This window comes from Jaculus jaculus, chromosome 13 (assembly GCF_020740685.1).
Source record: "Jaculus jaculus isolate mJacJac1 chromosome 13, mJacJac1.mat.Y.cur, whole genome shotgun sequence".
NCBI classification, from domain to species: domain Eukaryota; kingdom Metazoa; phylum Chordata; class Mammalia; order Rodentia; family Dipodidae; genus Jaculus; species Jaculus jaculus.
In genome coordinates, this window is record NC_059114.1 from 70,340,609 (window position 1) to 70,356,861 (window position 16,253).

The 16,253-nt window shown below is 41.6% G+C and overlaps 1 protein-coding gene and 1 non-coding gene across 2 annotated transcripts in view; both read left to right on the forward strand.

Annotated features, from left to right (window-relative positions):
• The window catches only part of Cplane1 (ciliogenesis and planar polarity effector 1), a 40,526-nt gene extending 24,524 nt beyond the window's left edge, over positions 1-16,002 (forward strand). The window contains exons 15-23 of the mRNA XM_045132156.1: positions 324-488; positions 1,177-1,350; positions 3,350-3,578; positions 5,627-5,766; positions 8,641-8,858; positions 10,058-10,222; positions 11,148-11,286; positions 15,368-15,477; positions 15,835-16,002. Coding sequence (XP_044988091.1) covers positions 324-488; positions 1,177-1,350; positions 3,350-3,578; positions 5,627-5,766; positions 8,641-8,858; positions 10,058-10,222; positions 11,148-11,286; positions 15,368-15,477; positions 15,835-16,002 — 1,508 coding nt within the window. The remainder of the gene's footprint in view (positions 1-323; positions 489-1,176; positions 1,351-3,349; positions 3,579-5,626; positions 5,767-8,640; positions 8,859-10,057; positions 10,223-11,147; positions 11,287-15,367; positions 15,478-15,834) is intronic.
• LOC123454278 lies at positions 9,200-9,306 on the forward strand. Its single transcript, XR_006633263.1, has one exon. It is a non-coding gene; the product is annotated as a U6 spliceosomal RNA (small nuclear RNA).
• Positions 16,003-16,253: the final 251 nt, after the last annotated feature.

Genomic DNA, 16,253 nt, shown 5'->3' on the forward strand with positions numbered 1-16,253 from the left:
ATAAAACAGTTCCAGAAAAATTTATGTATTGTAATTGTATAGCTTGATGCATTTTCCCAAGCTGTATATTTCTGTATTTCTGTCTTCCAAGCCCTAGCCAAAGAGTATTTCCTTGCTAATGTTTTTTTTTTTTTTTTTTTTTTTTTGGTAGTGTCTCATTCTAGCCCAGGCTGACCTGGAATTCACCATGTAGTCTCAGGGTGACCTCAAACTCACAGCAATCCTCCTATCTCTGCCTCCCGAGTGCTGGGATTAAAGGCGTGCGTTGCCATGCTCGGCTTTGCTAACATGTTTTTAAGGTAAATAATTCTTTCCTGTTTCAGGAGGACGAAGGACATGCTTTCTTCAGATGCGCTATTATCTTTCTCTCTTATACTGCCACCTGTATAGCTACAATTTAAATGATGCACAAGGATTATGTGATCACCTAGCAAGAGAAATACTACGGTGGTCTCAGTTACTAGGAAAAGAAAGTCAAGATTGCTCAGGTATGCTTTTTTAAATCCTGTATAATTATTTGCTTGTTTATTCATTTATTTTTCAAGAAAAGGGGTTGCTATGCAGCTCTGGCTATCTTAGTACTCACTATGTCTAGCCCAGGCTAGCCTCAAACTGCAGCTAATCTTTCTGTCTCAGCCTCCCAAGTGCTGGGATTATAGACATGCACCCTTACATCTGGCTTAACATCATTGATCATCATTCTCTGTCTGTGTCTTTCTGTCTCTCTCAAGTAAATAAATAAAATTTTTTTAATAAAGAAAGTGTGTTTATTTAATTTGATAGAAAGAGAGCCACTGCAGACGAACTCCAGACACATGCATCCCCTTGTGCATCTGGCTTATGTGGGTCCTGGAGAATCAAACTGGGGTCCCTAAGCTTCTCAGGCAAACACCTGAACTGTTAAGCTATTTCACCAGCCCAAGAAAATGTCTCTTTCAAAAAAAAAAAAGAAAGAAAGAAAACTAGTGAAAGTTATGCATATTTCCCAAGTTATGTGTTTATTATCTTTGTTCTAGTCGACTTTAAGAACTATGGATATCTATTATAACTTAACTTGCATAGGTCATAGGTACTTATCTCAGAAAAAGTTAATTGTATCCTTACATGATGAACTTAAACGTTAGCACTTTTGGATTGTTTGCTAAGAATCTCTTGGTCGTTTGCTGTGTTCCTTAGATTCTGTGACGTCTCCCTGTGAATCTGCAGTGGCTGGAAATGTGCACCCTGAGGCGGCAGTGAACGCTGTCCGGTGCATGGCGCGTTTCATGGCCTCCTATTTCACCCATCAGCCACTTTGCATCCTGCCCCCTCATAGTGTGAATGTCCTTCCTCCCCTTCACATTAAAACAGGTAATGTGATAAGTGGTTTTCTGCCTTGCTTTTTGCACCTACTGTTCAAAGCCTGATTTTATTTTATTTTATCCTATAGCATTCACACTGTTTTAGCACAGTGCCTGACTCATAGAAGGTGGTTAGTGGCTGTATATGAGCAAACAGAATCCCAGAAAGACAGTTACTTAGATTTCTTTTAATTAACTTGGATTTTTTTTTTTCACAAAATTTGGGCAAATGGGCATTTATAGTTTCCATTACAAAATTATTTGGATGTGTATGAATGTGCCCAGGGTCTCTTGCTGCTACAAACAAGCAAATGCCAGACAACCACTTTTTTAAAAAATTATTTTTATTTACTTGTTAATTTGACAGAGCGAGAGGGAGAATGGACATGGCAAGGCCTCCAGCCACTGCAAACGAACTCCAGATGCATGCACCCCCTTGTGCATCTGATTAACGTGGGTCGTGGGGAGTTTGAACCTGAGTCCTTTGGCTTTATAGGCAAATGCCTTAAGTGCTAAACCATCCCTCCAGCCCCAGACTACTACTTCTTGCATGTAGCTTTATGTGGGTGCCATTCTTTCAGCCCCAAAGTTTCTATTTTTTTAATTAAGCTTGCTTGTTTATTGACAACTTCCATAATTTTAGACAATAACCCATGGTAATTCCCTCTCTCCCCCCACTTTCCCCTTTGAAACTCCACTCTCCATCATATCCTCTCCCCCTCTCAGTCTCTTTTATTTTGATGTCATCATCTTTTTCTCCTATTATAATGGTCTTGTGTACGTTGTGTCAGGTACTGCGAGGTCATGGATATCTGGGCTATTTTATGTCTGGATGAGCGTGTTGTAAGGAGTCCTACCCTTCCTTTGGCTCTTTCTGCCACCTCTTCCTCAATGGACCCTGAGCCTTGGAAGGTGTGATAGAGATATTTCATTAATTCCCAAAGATATATAAGGTAATGAGATGAGTCCTTAGGATATATGCTCAGGAGTACTATAGCTGGGTCATACGGTAGATGTATTTTTAGCTGTCTTAGGAACCTCCACACTGATTTCCACAATGGCTGGACCAGATTGCATTCCCACCAACAGGGTTCCTCTTTTTTCTACATCCTTGCCAGCATTTGTGGTCATTTGTTTTCATGATGGTGGCCAATCTGACAGGAGTGAGATGGAATCTCAACATAGTTTTAATCTGCATTTCCCTGATGACTAGGGATATAGAACATTTTTTTAGATGTTTATATGCCATCATTTCTTCTTTTGAGAACTCTATTTAGTTCCATAGCCCATTTTTAATTGGCTTGTTTGATTTATTATTATTTAATTTTTTGAGTTCTTTGTATATTATAGATATTAATTCTCTATCAGATGTATAGCTGGCGAAGATTTTTTCCCATTCTGTAGGTTGCCTCTTTGCTTTATTCACAGTGTCCTTTGCTGTACAAAATCCTTGTAATTTCATGAGGTCCTAGTGATTAATCTGTGGTTTTATTGCCTGAGCAATTGGAGTTAAATTCAGAAAGTCTTTGTTAAAACCAATATGTTGAAGGATTTCCCCTACTTTTTCCTCTAGAAGTTTCAGAGTTTCAGGTCTGATGTTAAGGTCTTTAATCCATTGGACTTAATTGTTGTGCATGGAGAGAGAGAAGAATCTATTTTCATCCTTCTACAGATACATATCCAGTTTTCCCAGCACCATTTGCTGAAGAGGCTGAATTTTCTCCAATGAGTATTTTTGGCATTTTTGTCAGGGATCAGGTGGCTGTAGCTACCCAGACTTAACATCTGGGTCCTCTTTTCTGTTCCATTGATCTACCTGTCTTTTTGTGCCAGTACCATGCTGTTTTTATTACTGTGGCTTTGTGATACAGGTTAAAATCAGGTATGGTGATACTACCAGACTTATTTTTGTTGCTCAAAATTGTTTTAGATATTCAAAATTGTTTAGATATTCAAGGGTTTTTTGTGCTTCCAAATTAATTTTAGGATTGTTTTTTTCTATTTCACAGAGCAGTCCCTACGACTTATTCCTCTGCAACACTCTAAGGTGGCCGCGGCCATAAGAGATCAGAATCTCTCAAATGTATGGTCAGTTGAATATGCACTTGAATTATTATTTATCAGTGGCCTGGTTCCAGAGGCCGTGTGGATGGCACATAAACTTGGAGATTGGAAGACATCTGTTTCAGTTGGTGTGGCCTTCCAACTGTTTTGTAAACGTGATTGCAAATCTGCGAGGTATGTATTTTTAAGCACACTTTAGATATGGTATAATGGTGTCATTTCTTCTCTTGTATTTACATATGTAAAATTCCTTGTTCTGCTTTGTCTAGTAGAATTCCTTTACTGTTTATGTGCTCGCTAAGTATGTATTAGCTGCTAACCACAGTAAGTACTGAGCGAAAGGTAGATGGTGAGACCTAGGAACTGAATTTTCAATTTAATTTTAATTATTTTTATTTACTTATTAGAGAAAGGGAGAGAGAAGGAGAGAGACAGACATAGAGAGAATGGGCACACCAGAGCTTCTACCGCTGCAAATGAACTCCAAACACATGCGTCACCTTATGCATCTGGCTGATTACATGAGACTTGGGGAATCAAACCTGGGTCCTTAGGCTTCATGAGCGAGCTCCTTAACCACTAAGTCATCTCTCCCATCCCTCAATTTAATTTTAAATAAAATGAGTAGAGGGATTTCTGTGCTGAGCTATCATTGAGTGGCTCACTGATCTGTGCTGAAACATTCATTTATTTAACATTTTTTTGTGTTAGTAATGTTCTCAGAGGGCAATTAGTAACATGAGAGTTTATTCCAAGTGGGATTTGGGGGTTGTTTTTTTTCCTTCCTTTCTTTTTTTCTTTCTTTCTTTCTTTTTTTTTTTTTTTTAGGTAAAAATCTCCCTCTAGACCAGACTGACCTGGAATTTGCTGTGTAGTCTCAGGTTTTCTGTCTTCCATCCCTCCTTTCCTTCCTTCCTCCCTTCCTTCCTTCCTTCCTTCCTTCCTTCTTCCCTCCTTCCCTTCTTCCCTCCTTCCTTTCCCCTCCTTCCTCCCTCCCTTCCTTCCTCCCTTCCTGAGATAGGATCCCAGGCTGGCCTCAGACTCAGAATCCTCCTGTCTTAGCTTCCTGAGTGGTGTGATTATAGACAAGCATCACCCCCACCTGGAGATAATTTGAATTTTAAAAAATTTGTTTTTATTCATTTGTTAGAGAGACAGAGAGTGAGAATGGGCATTCCAGGGTCTCTAGCCACTGCAAATGAACTCTAGACAATTGCGCCATCATGAGCATCTGGATTACATGGGACCTGGAGAATTGAACCTGGATCCTTAGGCTTCACAGGCATGCTCCTTATCTGCTAAGCCATCTCTCCAGCCTAGATGATTTGAATTTTAGGCTATGTAAATTATGTTTGATTTTTTAAAGTTTTTTTGAGGATTAATGTTTTTTAGTCAATCAACACAAATTTATTAAGTTCTTTATACAAAGCTTGTCAGATATTTTAGTGGATATAAGCTTCTTAAGGCACTTACATTTAGTAGAGTAAATAGGACAAAGCATGATTATAATTTACATAGTGTGGCAAGAAAAGCACTAGTAGTGTAATAGGGAGATTAATTGTAGGAAGTGGGACAAAGGCAGGAAGCACTCCATGTAGATGTCATTTGGATCAGCGTTGACTGGATGAACTGAGTAGCTAATGAGAGTGAACACCATAAACATGAGTAAATGCTTTTGGCAAAAAGTTTTTCTCTCTGTCTCTATCTGCCTGTCTCTCTCTCTCTCAAATATATAAAATAAAATATTAAAAAATTGGGCTGGGGAGATGGCTTAGCAGTTAAGTCTCTTGCCTGCAAAGCCCAAGGACCCAGGTTTGATTCCTCAATACCCTCATAAAGCCAGATAGACAAGGTAGTACATTCGTTTGGAGGTTTTGTGTGTGTGTGTGTGTGTGTGTGTGTGTGTGTGTGTGTGTGTGTTTGCAGTGGTTAGAGGTCCTGGAATGCCCATTGTCTCTCTCTCAAATAAAGAAAGTATATAATTTTTTTTTTGGGTTTATTGCATATAGGGTACATATGGAGGGTAACAGTAGGAAATGAGACTGGGGAAATGCATTGACATCATAGGAAGAGCTTTAGTGTAGTATTTTCTTTTTACAATTAGGATGATTAAAGCACGTAAATCCATAGTTTCTTAAATTTTCACGTTTCATTGTTGATGTTTGAAATCATTACTTTTTTCAAAATTTGCATACATTTCCATTAATTTTATGTCACTTCAGGTACAAGAAAAAGAGTATGAATCTACCATTAAATATGACTCCAGCACAAATCTTCCAAGAAAAACTGAGGTGTTTTTTAGGTCAGCCAGCCTCTTTGGAATCAAAAAATGAAGTTGGCTCAAAATATAAACAATTTACTGGTGCGTTTCTTACACAAGATCTGCATGTATCAGATTAATATAAACCTTATGATCATATAAACATTTAATGACATTTAGATATATTGAAACTTTGAAATAAGCTTATCAAAAAAATGAAATAGGGGTAAGCTGGGGTGGTGGTACACGCCTTTAATCGCAGCACTCTGGAGGCAGAGGTAGGAGGATTGCCATGAGTTCGAGGCCACCCTGAGAATACATAGTGAATTATAGGTCAGCCTGAGCTAGAGTCAGACCCTACCTTGAAAACCTTAAAAAAAAAAAAAAAAAAAGAAAGTGCAGGCTGGAGAGATGGCTTAGGGGTTAAGAGTTAAGTGCCTGCCCGTGAAGCCTAAGGACCCCAGGACCCACATAAGCCAGATGCCCAAGGTGGCACATGCATCTGGAGTTTGTTTGCAGTGACTAGAGGCTCTGATATGCCCATTCTCTCTCTGTCTGTCTCTCTTCCTCTTTCTCTCTCTGTTTGTTGCTGTCAAATAAATAAATTTAAAAAAACAACAACAACAAAAATGAAAGAGCGTAGCCAGGCGTGGTAGTGCACACTGTTAATCCCAGCACTTGGGAGGCAGAGGTAGGAGGATCGCCATGAGTTCAAGGCCACCCTGAGACTACATAGTGAATTCCAGGTCAGCCTGGGCTAGAGTGAGACCCTACCTCGAAAAACCAGAAAAAAAAAAAAAAAAAAAAAAAAGAGCGTGGTGGCTCATGCCTTAAATACCAGCACATGGGAGGCAGAGGTAGAAGGATCCCTCTGAGTTTAAGTCCACCCTGAGACTAGTTCCAGGTCAGCTTGGACTAGAGTGAGACCCCACCTTGAAAAACAAACAAATAAATAAATAAGGAAAGAGGTAGGGCTGGAGAGATGGCTCAGCAGTTAAGGTCTTGCCTACAAAGTGTAATGACTCTAGATGCATGCGCCATCTTGTGCATCTGGCTAACATGGGTTCTGGGGAATCAAACTGAGGCCCTTTGGCTTTGCAGGCAAGTGCCTTAACCAATAAGCATCTCCCCAGCCCAATTATATATATATATATACACACACACACATATACATACACACACTAACTCTGCCTCCTCAGTGCTGGGATTAAAGGTGTGTGCAGAGGTAGGAAGATCGCTGAGAGTTCGAGGCTACCCTGAGACTACATAGTGAATTCCAGGTCATCCTGAGCTAGAGACCCTGCCTTGGAAAACCAAAAAAAAAAAAAAAACATGTGCCACCACACCCAGCCTAATGGGGGCTAGATAGATAGATAGAGAGATGGCTCAGTGGCTAAGGCCCTTGCCTTCAAAGCCTCATAACCTGGATTTGATTCCCTAGTACTCACATAAAGCCAGATGCATTAAGAGGCTCATGCATTTGGAGTTAGTTTGCAGTGGCTAGAGGCCCTGGTGTGTCCATTCTGTCTCTTTGTCTGTCTCTCTCTGCTTGCAAATAAATAAATAATTTTTTTTTTGAGGCAAGCCCAACAGACTGGCCTTTCTCCTGTGCGAAAGAGAGAGAAAGAGAATTGGCACGTTAGGGCCTCCATCCACTCGAGATGCGTGTGCTATCTTGTGCACATGTGCGACCTTGCATGCTTGTGTCGCCTTGTGAGTCTGGGATCTGGAGAGTAAGCTTATGTGGGTTCTGGAGAGTAGGCCATGGGTCCTTAGGCTTCACAGGCAGGCACCTTAACTGCTAAGCCCTTTCTCTAGCCCTAAAATTTTATTTTTAAAAAATAAAGGGAGCTGGGCATGGTGGCACACGCCTTTAATCCCAGCACTTGGGAGGCAGAGGTAGGAGGATCGCCATGAGTTCAAGGCCATCATGAGACTACAGAGTGAATTCCAGGTCAGCATAGACTAGGGTGAGACCCTACCACGAAAAACCAATAAATAAATAAATAAATAAATAAATAAAAGGAATGAAGGCTTCGGAGATGGCCCAATGGGTAAAGCACTTCTCATAAAAGCATAAGACTGGAGCTTGTATCCTCACGTCTCACATAACTGCTGGGTGGGCATGGCAGCCCACCTCTAAGCCAACATTATGCAGACAGCACGGGATCCACAAGGCAACCTGGATAGCTAGACTTGACAAATTGGCAAGCTCCAGGTTCTAGAGAGAGACCCTGTCTCAAAATTTTAAGCACGAGAGGCCAAGCGTGGTGGTGCACACCTTTGATCCCAGCGGTCGGGAGGCAGAGGTAGGAGGAGCACTGTGAGTTCGAGGCCAGCCTGAGTCTATGTGGTGAATTCCAGGTCAGCCTGGGCTAGAGTGATATTTTACCTCCAAAAACAGAAAAAAAGATCAGGCGTGGTGGCTCACACCTTTAATCCCAGCACTTGGGAGGCAGAGGTAGGAGGATCGCCAGCAGTTTGAGGCCAGCCTGAGACTACAGAGTGATTGCAGGGTCAATCTGAGCTACAGCAAGAACCACTTGATAAACCAAGAAACAAAACTAAACTAAACTAAAAACTAAAAAAAAAAAAAAAAAAAAATTAAGGAAGAATTATTGGAGGAAGAAACCAAATGTGAAATCTGGCCTCCACATTCATGTACCACAAACACATAACGTGCAAGAAAAACCAAGGGTGATATTTGCACTTAATCACAGGAGCATCAATGTAAACTGATGTTGGGTCAAAACATTGGTGTGGATTGGAGATACAGCTCATTGGAAGAGCACTTACCCACCAAGTGTCTGTTACTTCTTTTAGGCATTTGTAATTATTTTTTTGAGACAGCATCTCACTGGGTAGTCCATTCTGGCCTTGAATATGTAGTCTTCCTGCCTCAGCCTCCTGAGTTGTGCAATCGTGGCCCTGCGCTACCACACCTTAGCTTCATTCGCTGCACTCTGTGTTTAATAGACCCCATTGAAGAGGAAGATGCTCAGCTGCTGTTGGCGTCTGTGCAAGAAGTACTGAAAGCAGCAGTCATGGCAGACGCAGATGTTGTTTCAGAGACGCTTCAGCTACTGATGGAGTCGGCCAAGGTCTTCAGTACGAAGCTGTGGAGCTTGGTGCCTGTCGGCCTGTATCTTCCAGCTCCTCCACTGTACTGCCCCCAGCCAGCTGTCCTTAGTGAGGTAAGCTCAGCGTGCCACTCCTTCACTTAACTTGAACTTGATTTTGTCTCGTGTTTAAAACAACTACATCTGGGCTGGAGAGGTGGCTCAGTGGTTAAGGCACTTGCCTGCAAAGCCCAAGCCCTCATGTTTGAGTCTCCAGGTCCCACGTAAGCCAGACACTTAGTGACACAAGCATCCAATGTCGCACATGGGCACAGGGGGTACACACGTCTGAAGTTCACTTGCAGCAGCTGAAGGCCCTGGCACACCCATTCTGACCCTCTCTCTCTCAAATAAATAAAAAAATTTAAAAAATACAATACATACAAAACAAACATCATGTTAAAAATGCAAGATTTGTGCTCGCTTCAGCAGCACATATACTAAAATTGGAACAATACAGAGAAAATTAGCATGGTCCCCGCGCAAGGATGTCACTCAAATTCGTGACACATTCCATGCTTTTAAAAAACTAAAACCTTAAATTCACAAATACTATTTTGTTTTGTTTTCAAGGTAGGGTTTCACTGTAGTCTAGGCTGACCTGGAATTCACTATGAAATCTCAGGGTAGCCTCAAACTCAGGGTGATCCTCCTACATCTGCCTCCCGAGTGCTGGGATTAAAGGCGTGCGCCACCACGCCCAGCTCAAATACTAACTTTTTGATGTGAAAATAATGAAAATTATATGATATTCTAGACTGGGACATACTTGTCATCTGCTGCCATTAAAGAAAGCCCCTTTGATCTGAAGTATTCATGAAAACAAATGCAAGATTGGAAGACAAATGTGTGGTTTCCCAGCATTGCTATTTGCTGAGTGTATGGCCTTATGTAACATCAAATGTTGTCAAATGAAGGTGATAGCTCAGTGTGGTGGTGTATGCTTTTCATTCCAGCTCTCAGAAGGGTGAGAGCAAAGGATTGGTGTAAGTTCAGGGCCAGCCTGTGCTACATAGCAAGGTAGTAAGTTCCACGTTAGCCTGGGCTCTAGTAAGAGCCCCTATCTAAAAAAAAAAAAAAAGTGAAAATAGTTGTTTTTTTTGTTTTTTTTTGAGGTAGGGTCTCACTCTGGCTCAGGCTTACTTGAAACTCACTCCATAGTTCTGGCCTCGAACTCAATGTGATCCTTCTACCTGTGCCTCCCGAGCGCTGGGCTTAATAATAATAATAATAATAATAGTTTTATCAGTGGGTGCTTGTTCTGTCGTCCTCAGGAACATGGTGATGATCTTCTTTTAAAAGCTGAAAAGGATAATCGTCAAAAGGTGTCTGCAGTCCTTCAGCGGGTCCTCTTGCTTTTCCAGGCAGCACAGTGCTCTTTTCCTATAGCTCAGTGGTACATCTTGAAGCTGAGGTGGGCAAGAAGAGTCATGCAGAAGGTATGGAAATGGGGATTTGGACTTTCCCTCTCTAGGCCTCTCCCAGCTTGGGGTGGGGACCCGTCTTAGCTTGCAGCTTTTCTGCTTTATTTCTACTCTCTCTTAAAATAAATCTTACACACACACACACACACATACACACACATACACATACACATACACATACACATACACATACACATACACATACACATACACATATACATATATGTTTTGTTTTTTCCAGGTAGGGTCTCACTCTAGCCCAGGCTGACCTGGAATTCACTATGTAGTCTCAGGGTGGCCTCGAACTCACGGCGATCCTCCTATCGGCCTTCTGAGTTCTGGGATTAAAGGCGTGCGCCACCACGCCCTGCTCTCCAGCCCTATTTTTTTCTTTTTGAACAGAAGGTATGAGAATGTCTTAAACATTCATGTGCTGTGTAAAACAACTGAAACATATTAAAGTGGCACTTTTCCAAGGAATCCTACCCTCTGAATCCATAAATTTTAGGCTTGTTTATAACAAGCTACATAGAGGAAGTTTCTTCTGCTGAGAAAGAGGACTGTGATCAGATCTCCTGATAAGCCTGCCCTGTGCATAGAAAGTGTCACTTGTGGTTCGGGGCTGGGCCAATGGCTCAGATAAAGTGAGTAGGTGAGGCCCTACCTGTAAAGTTACCCTTTGACTTCGACTCACGTGCAGTGGCAGGCGTATCCTTGCTCGCATGTAAACACACACTCATGCACGCACGCACACACAAGATCATATACATAAAGTTACCCTGTGACTTCCACACACATGCCATGACAGGTGCATGCCGGCACTCACGTAGAAACAGGCACCCACATACATACATATGAACATATACACAAAGATAATAAAATAAAAGGTGAAATTAGCATATTGTTGATAATAAGCGTTTCGTCATTCTTTGCTTTTCAGATTCGAATGAAAGGGTCCCTTCCATCGCTGAGTCCTTTCCCGGAATCTTTACTTAATTACTGTAAACGAGGCACAGCCTTCTTTAGATTTGAATCAACTGGAGACTGCAAGCTCGATGAGGTTTCTGTGAGAGCAATAGGTTTGTCAAAAGAACTTCTTGCTTGAAGCTTAGCCTAAGTGTGAATAATGATGTTTTTCACTTGACTTGGTCTTTTACTTTGGGTTATATCAGTTCTATTCTGTATTTGTGTCTGCATGTCTGTGTGTGTGTGTTTGTTTATTTTTTTTCAAGGTAGGGTCTCACTCTAGCCTAGGATGATCTGGAACTCACTCTCTAGTCTCAGGCTGGCCTCAAAATCACAGCAGTCCTCCAACCCCTGCTTCCCAAGTGCTGGTGGGATTAAAGGTGTAGGCCACTGTGCCTGGCCCTCTATTCTGTATTTTGAAATATTTCCTTAGCTAGCATCTCAGAAGTAGAATTTCTGAATTAATGAACATGGGTATTTAAAAAACCTTTTTCTTTTTTTTAAATTTATTTGAGAGCAACAGAGAGAGAAAGAGGCAGATAAAGAGAGAGAGAGAGACTGGGCACACCAGGGCCTCAAGCTACTGCAAACGAACACCAGACGTGTGCGCCCCCTTGTGCATCTGGCTAACGTGAGACCTGGGGAAGCGAGCCTCTAACCGGCGTCCTTAGGCTTCACAGGCAAGCGCTTAACCGCTAAGCCATCTCTCCAGCCCAAACATGGGTATTTTATACCTGCTGAAATAGTATGCCAAATTTTATAATTCCTCAAGATCAATTTGATGGGTAAAAACTGCTAAATTTTAGCTGGGTGTGGTGGTGCATGCCTTTCATTTCAGCACTTGGGAGGCAGAGGTAGGAGGACTCACTTTGAGTTTGAGGCCACCCTGAGACTGCATAGGGAATTCCAGGTCAGCCTGGGCTAGAGTGAGACCTTACTTTGAAAAACCACACACACACACACACACACACACACACACACGTTAAATTTTATGTTATATCTTCTGTTTTTTTATTTTGAAAAATGGCCTCGATCTATTTCCTACTCTGGCTTTGAGCTTGTGAACCTCCTGCCTCAACCAACCTTCTGAGAGCTGTAATTACAGACATACACCATCAAGCCAACCATGTTAATATGTCTTACTTGTGACTGATTATATTGTGCATTTAATTTTCAACTTTCACTTTCTTTTATAATTTAAAAATCTCCCATTTGGGGCTAGAGAGATTAGCTCAGTGGTTGAAGATGCTTGCTTGCAAAAACTGACAACCCAAGCTCCATTTCCCAGTGCCTATGTAACGCAGATATGTGTATAGTGACACATGCATCTGGAATTCATTGCTAGAGGCAGGAGGCCCTGGTGCACCCATTCTGTCTTTCTTTCTTCTCTCTCTCTTTTTCTTGCTCCATCTTCCTTAAATAAGTAATTAAATTTTTTTCTATTGATAACCTGTGTCCATTATTTGCATAACAGGTTAGAAGGAAGAAAACTCTGGATGTCACTCTACTCTTTTTTTTTTTTTTTCCCTGAGGTAGGGTCTCACTGTAGCCCAGACTGACCTGGAATTCACTATGTAGTCTCAGGGTGGCCTCGAATTCATGGCGATCCTCCTACCTCTGCCTCCCGAGTGCTGGGATTAAAGACGTGTGCCACCATGCCTGGCTTACACTACTCTTTTTTTAAATGTATATTTTACTTATGAGAGAGAGAGAATGGGTACTCCAGGGCCTCTAGCCATTGCAAACAAACTCCAGATGCATGCCTCACCTTGTGCATCTGACTTCACAAGGGTACTGAGAAATTGAAGCTGGGTCCTTTGGCTTTGTAGGCAAGTGCTTTAACTACTTAGCCATTTTCCTGGGCCCCCTCCCTTTTTAAAAAAATTCTTTTTAATATATTCTTAAATTTCTTTTAATTGACAACTTCCATAATTGTAGACAATAACCCATGGTAATTCCCTCCCTCCCCCACTTTCTCCTTTGCAACTTCACTTTCCATTACACCCCCTCCCCCTCTCAATCAGTCTCTTTTATTTTGATGTCATCAGTTTTTCCTCTTATTATAATGGTCTTGTGTACATAGTATCAGGCCCTGTGATGTCATGGATATCCAGGACATTTTGTGTCTGTAGGAGCATATTGTAAGAAGACCTGCCCTTCCTTTGGCTCTAACATTCTTTCCACCACCTCTTCCGCAATGGACCCTGTTGCAGTCAGGTTCACATTGCTGGTAGACATCACCCAACCAAGAGCAGCTTGTGGGAACAAGAGGTTTATTTTGGTTTACAGGCTCGAGGGGAAGCTCCACTATGGCAGGGGGAAACGATGGCATGAGCAGAGAGTGGACATCACCTCCTGGCCAACATAAGGTGGACAATAGCAACAGGAGTGTGTGCCAAACACTGGCATGGGGAAACTGGCTATAACACCCATAAGCCTGCCCCCAATAATACACTCCCTCCAGGAAGTGTTAATTCCCAAATCTCCATCAGCTGGGAACCTAGAATTCAGGATACCTAAGTTTATGGGGGACACCTGAGTCAAACCCCCACAGACCCTGAGCCTTGGAAGGTGTGATAGAGATATTGCAGTGCTGAGCACTCCTCTGTCACTTCTCAGCACCGATGCCTTCTGAGTCATCTTAAGGTCACTGCCATCTGAAAAGAGAAGGTTCTCTAACCAAAAGTGAGAGTAGCATTTATATATTAGTATGAACATCAAGAGAAGTGCTTACTGGACAGTTTGGTGAGCATAGTATATACATTTAGCCAGACAGCAGCAGACATTACACTCCTAGGGCTCATGACTACCCCTGTTGTAGGTTTTCAGTATTGGGCATGTATTCCCTCCCATGGAATGGGCCTACAGTCCAATTAGGGGGCAGTTGGTTTCCACCATGAGAGACATGCCACTATTGCACCTGTTGGCTCATTTGGCCTGGCTGGCCAAATATAAGGCTTGCAGTGTCCACTGCTGAGTATCTCCACTGGTGATTTTTCTCTCTACCGTTGAACTGCATGCAGCATAGCTTTTTCCAGCTTTCTGTCAGCTGGTCTACATGGAGGAGGTTTTCAGCTCAGCTCTAGCAGGATTTCTCAATGACCTTACAGCCCAGGTATGTAGTCTTCAGCAATAGGGTTTTACCATCTATTCCTGGTGGGAAATCAAGAGCATTGACAATGGCCTGTAATATTTTGGGGGTATCAGTGACTCTCTGGTCAACAACTCACTGGAAGGTATCCCATCCCTACCTAGGCCCTTTTTTTAGCATCAGAAGATCAAACCCTAAGTGACCCATACCCTCAGCCCATATGTTGCTTTTAATAAAAAAAATTAATAGGGAAAACTTTTTAGTATTAAACACATTTTGAAGAAAAATGCATGTCAAGAAGTTTTCAGGGGTTGGGGAGATAGCTCAGCATTAAAAGTTGCTTGCAGCCGGGCATGGTGATGCACGCCTTTAATCCCAGCACCTGGGAGGCAGAGGTAGGAGGATCGCCATGAGTTTGAGGCCACCCTGAGACAACATAGTAAATTCCAGATCAGCCTGGGCCAGAGTGAGCCCCTACCTCGAAAAACCAAAATAAATAAATAAATAAATAAATAAATAAAATAAAAGGTTGCTTGCATGCAAAGCTGTCCACCCTGGGTTTGAGTCTCCAGTATCCATGTAAAGTAGAACATGTGTCTGGAGTTCATTTGCATTGGCAGGAGGCTCTAACACACACATATTCTCTGTGGTAAATAACTTTTTTTTTTAAAAAAAAAGGTAGTAATTTTCAGGGTTGTAGTTCAGTGATAGAGCACTTCACTAGCATATGAAGCCCTGTGTTCCATTGCAAGCACTATAAAAAAGCAATATTCTGTATGACTTTACAATAGAGTTATGTATATTCGCTTTGAAACATATCTGCAGCATGCTATAAATTTATAAAGCAAGTAAAGTGGGAGCTAGTAGAGTAAGCTATTTATTCTGTAAGTATGTTTTCATACAGTCATGCAACTGGTAAGTATGAAGTATTCTAGAAAAATGTACAACTCCATGACCCATACATAAGTGTTTATAATGAATACATATTATTTTATAATTAACACAATGAAGACACTTATTTTGAAAACAAATAGCAGAGATAGATTTGTTCTGATATCAGTGTACATACTTGTATAATTTTCTTTCATATTTGTATTTTTCAGGGCACTTTCGAGAACTTTGTGCTTTGTGTTGGATGTTACACGTCCGTGACAAGCTATCACACAGTTGCAGACAGTATCAGAAAGCAAGAGAAAATGTGAGGAGAGAAAAGGTATATATGAGCATAAGAATTTAAAATAGTTACTTGGGGCTGGAGAGATGGCTTAGCAGTTAAGGCGTTTGCTCGCAAAGCCAAAGGACCTCAGTTCAATTCCCTAGGACCCACATAAGCCAGCTGCACAAGGTTCATTCTCAGTGGCCATTCTCTCTCTCTCTCTTTCTCTCTCTCTGCCTCTTTCTCTCTTGCTCTCTCAAATACATAAATAAATAATAAAAAATAAAAATAATTACTTGGGAAATTATTTCGTACTAGAAGATTTTACTGTTTGTTGCAGAACATTCTTTTCAGCTCAGTCTGATCTGTCCATATAGGCCTAAGCGACACTGAATCTTTTCCAAATCCATTCAGGACCTTGACGTGGAGTTTGACTCTGCCATGGTTGAGCACTGTCTCAGTGCATTGGAGTGGGCTTGCAGAATGCTTCCTTTCTCTCGGTTTTTGAATATTGAAGAACTTATTCAGGATATAATTTTGAGCCTGATGGGAGAACTGCCACCAATCAGAAAGGTAATATGACTGTATGTAAACATAGACTAAATCTGAGTCCGAGACTTTAAGGGCTTTTTATTTTGCTTTAGTTAAGGATGGCGTTGCCTTTCTGTGTCTGTCCTATTTCACTTGCTTAACATCTTCCAGCCTTAGGAAGAGGAATGCTGTATGACCTCATATACGTTTGGAGTCCAGAAAAACTCTTTGTAACTTGTCATTCTTCCTCCACCTCTTGTAACTCTCCATTTCTTGGGTCAGTCAGAATTGATAGAGTTCCT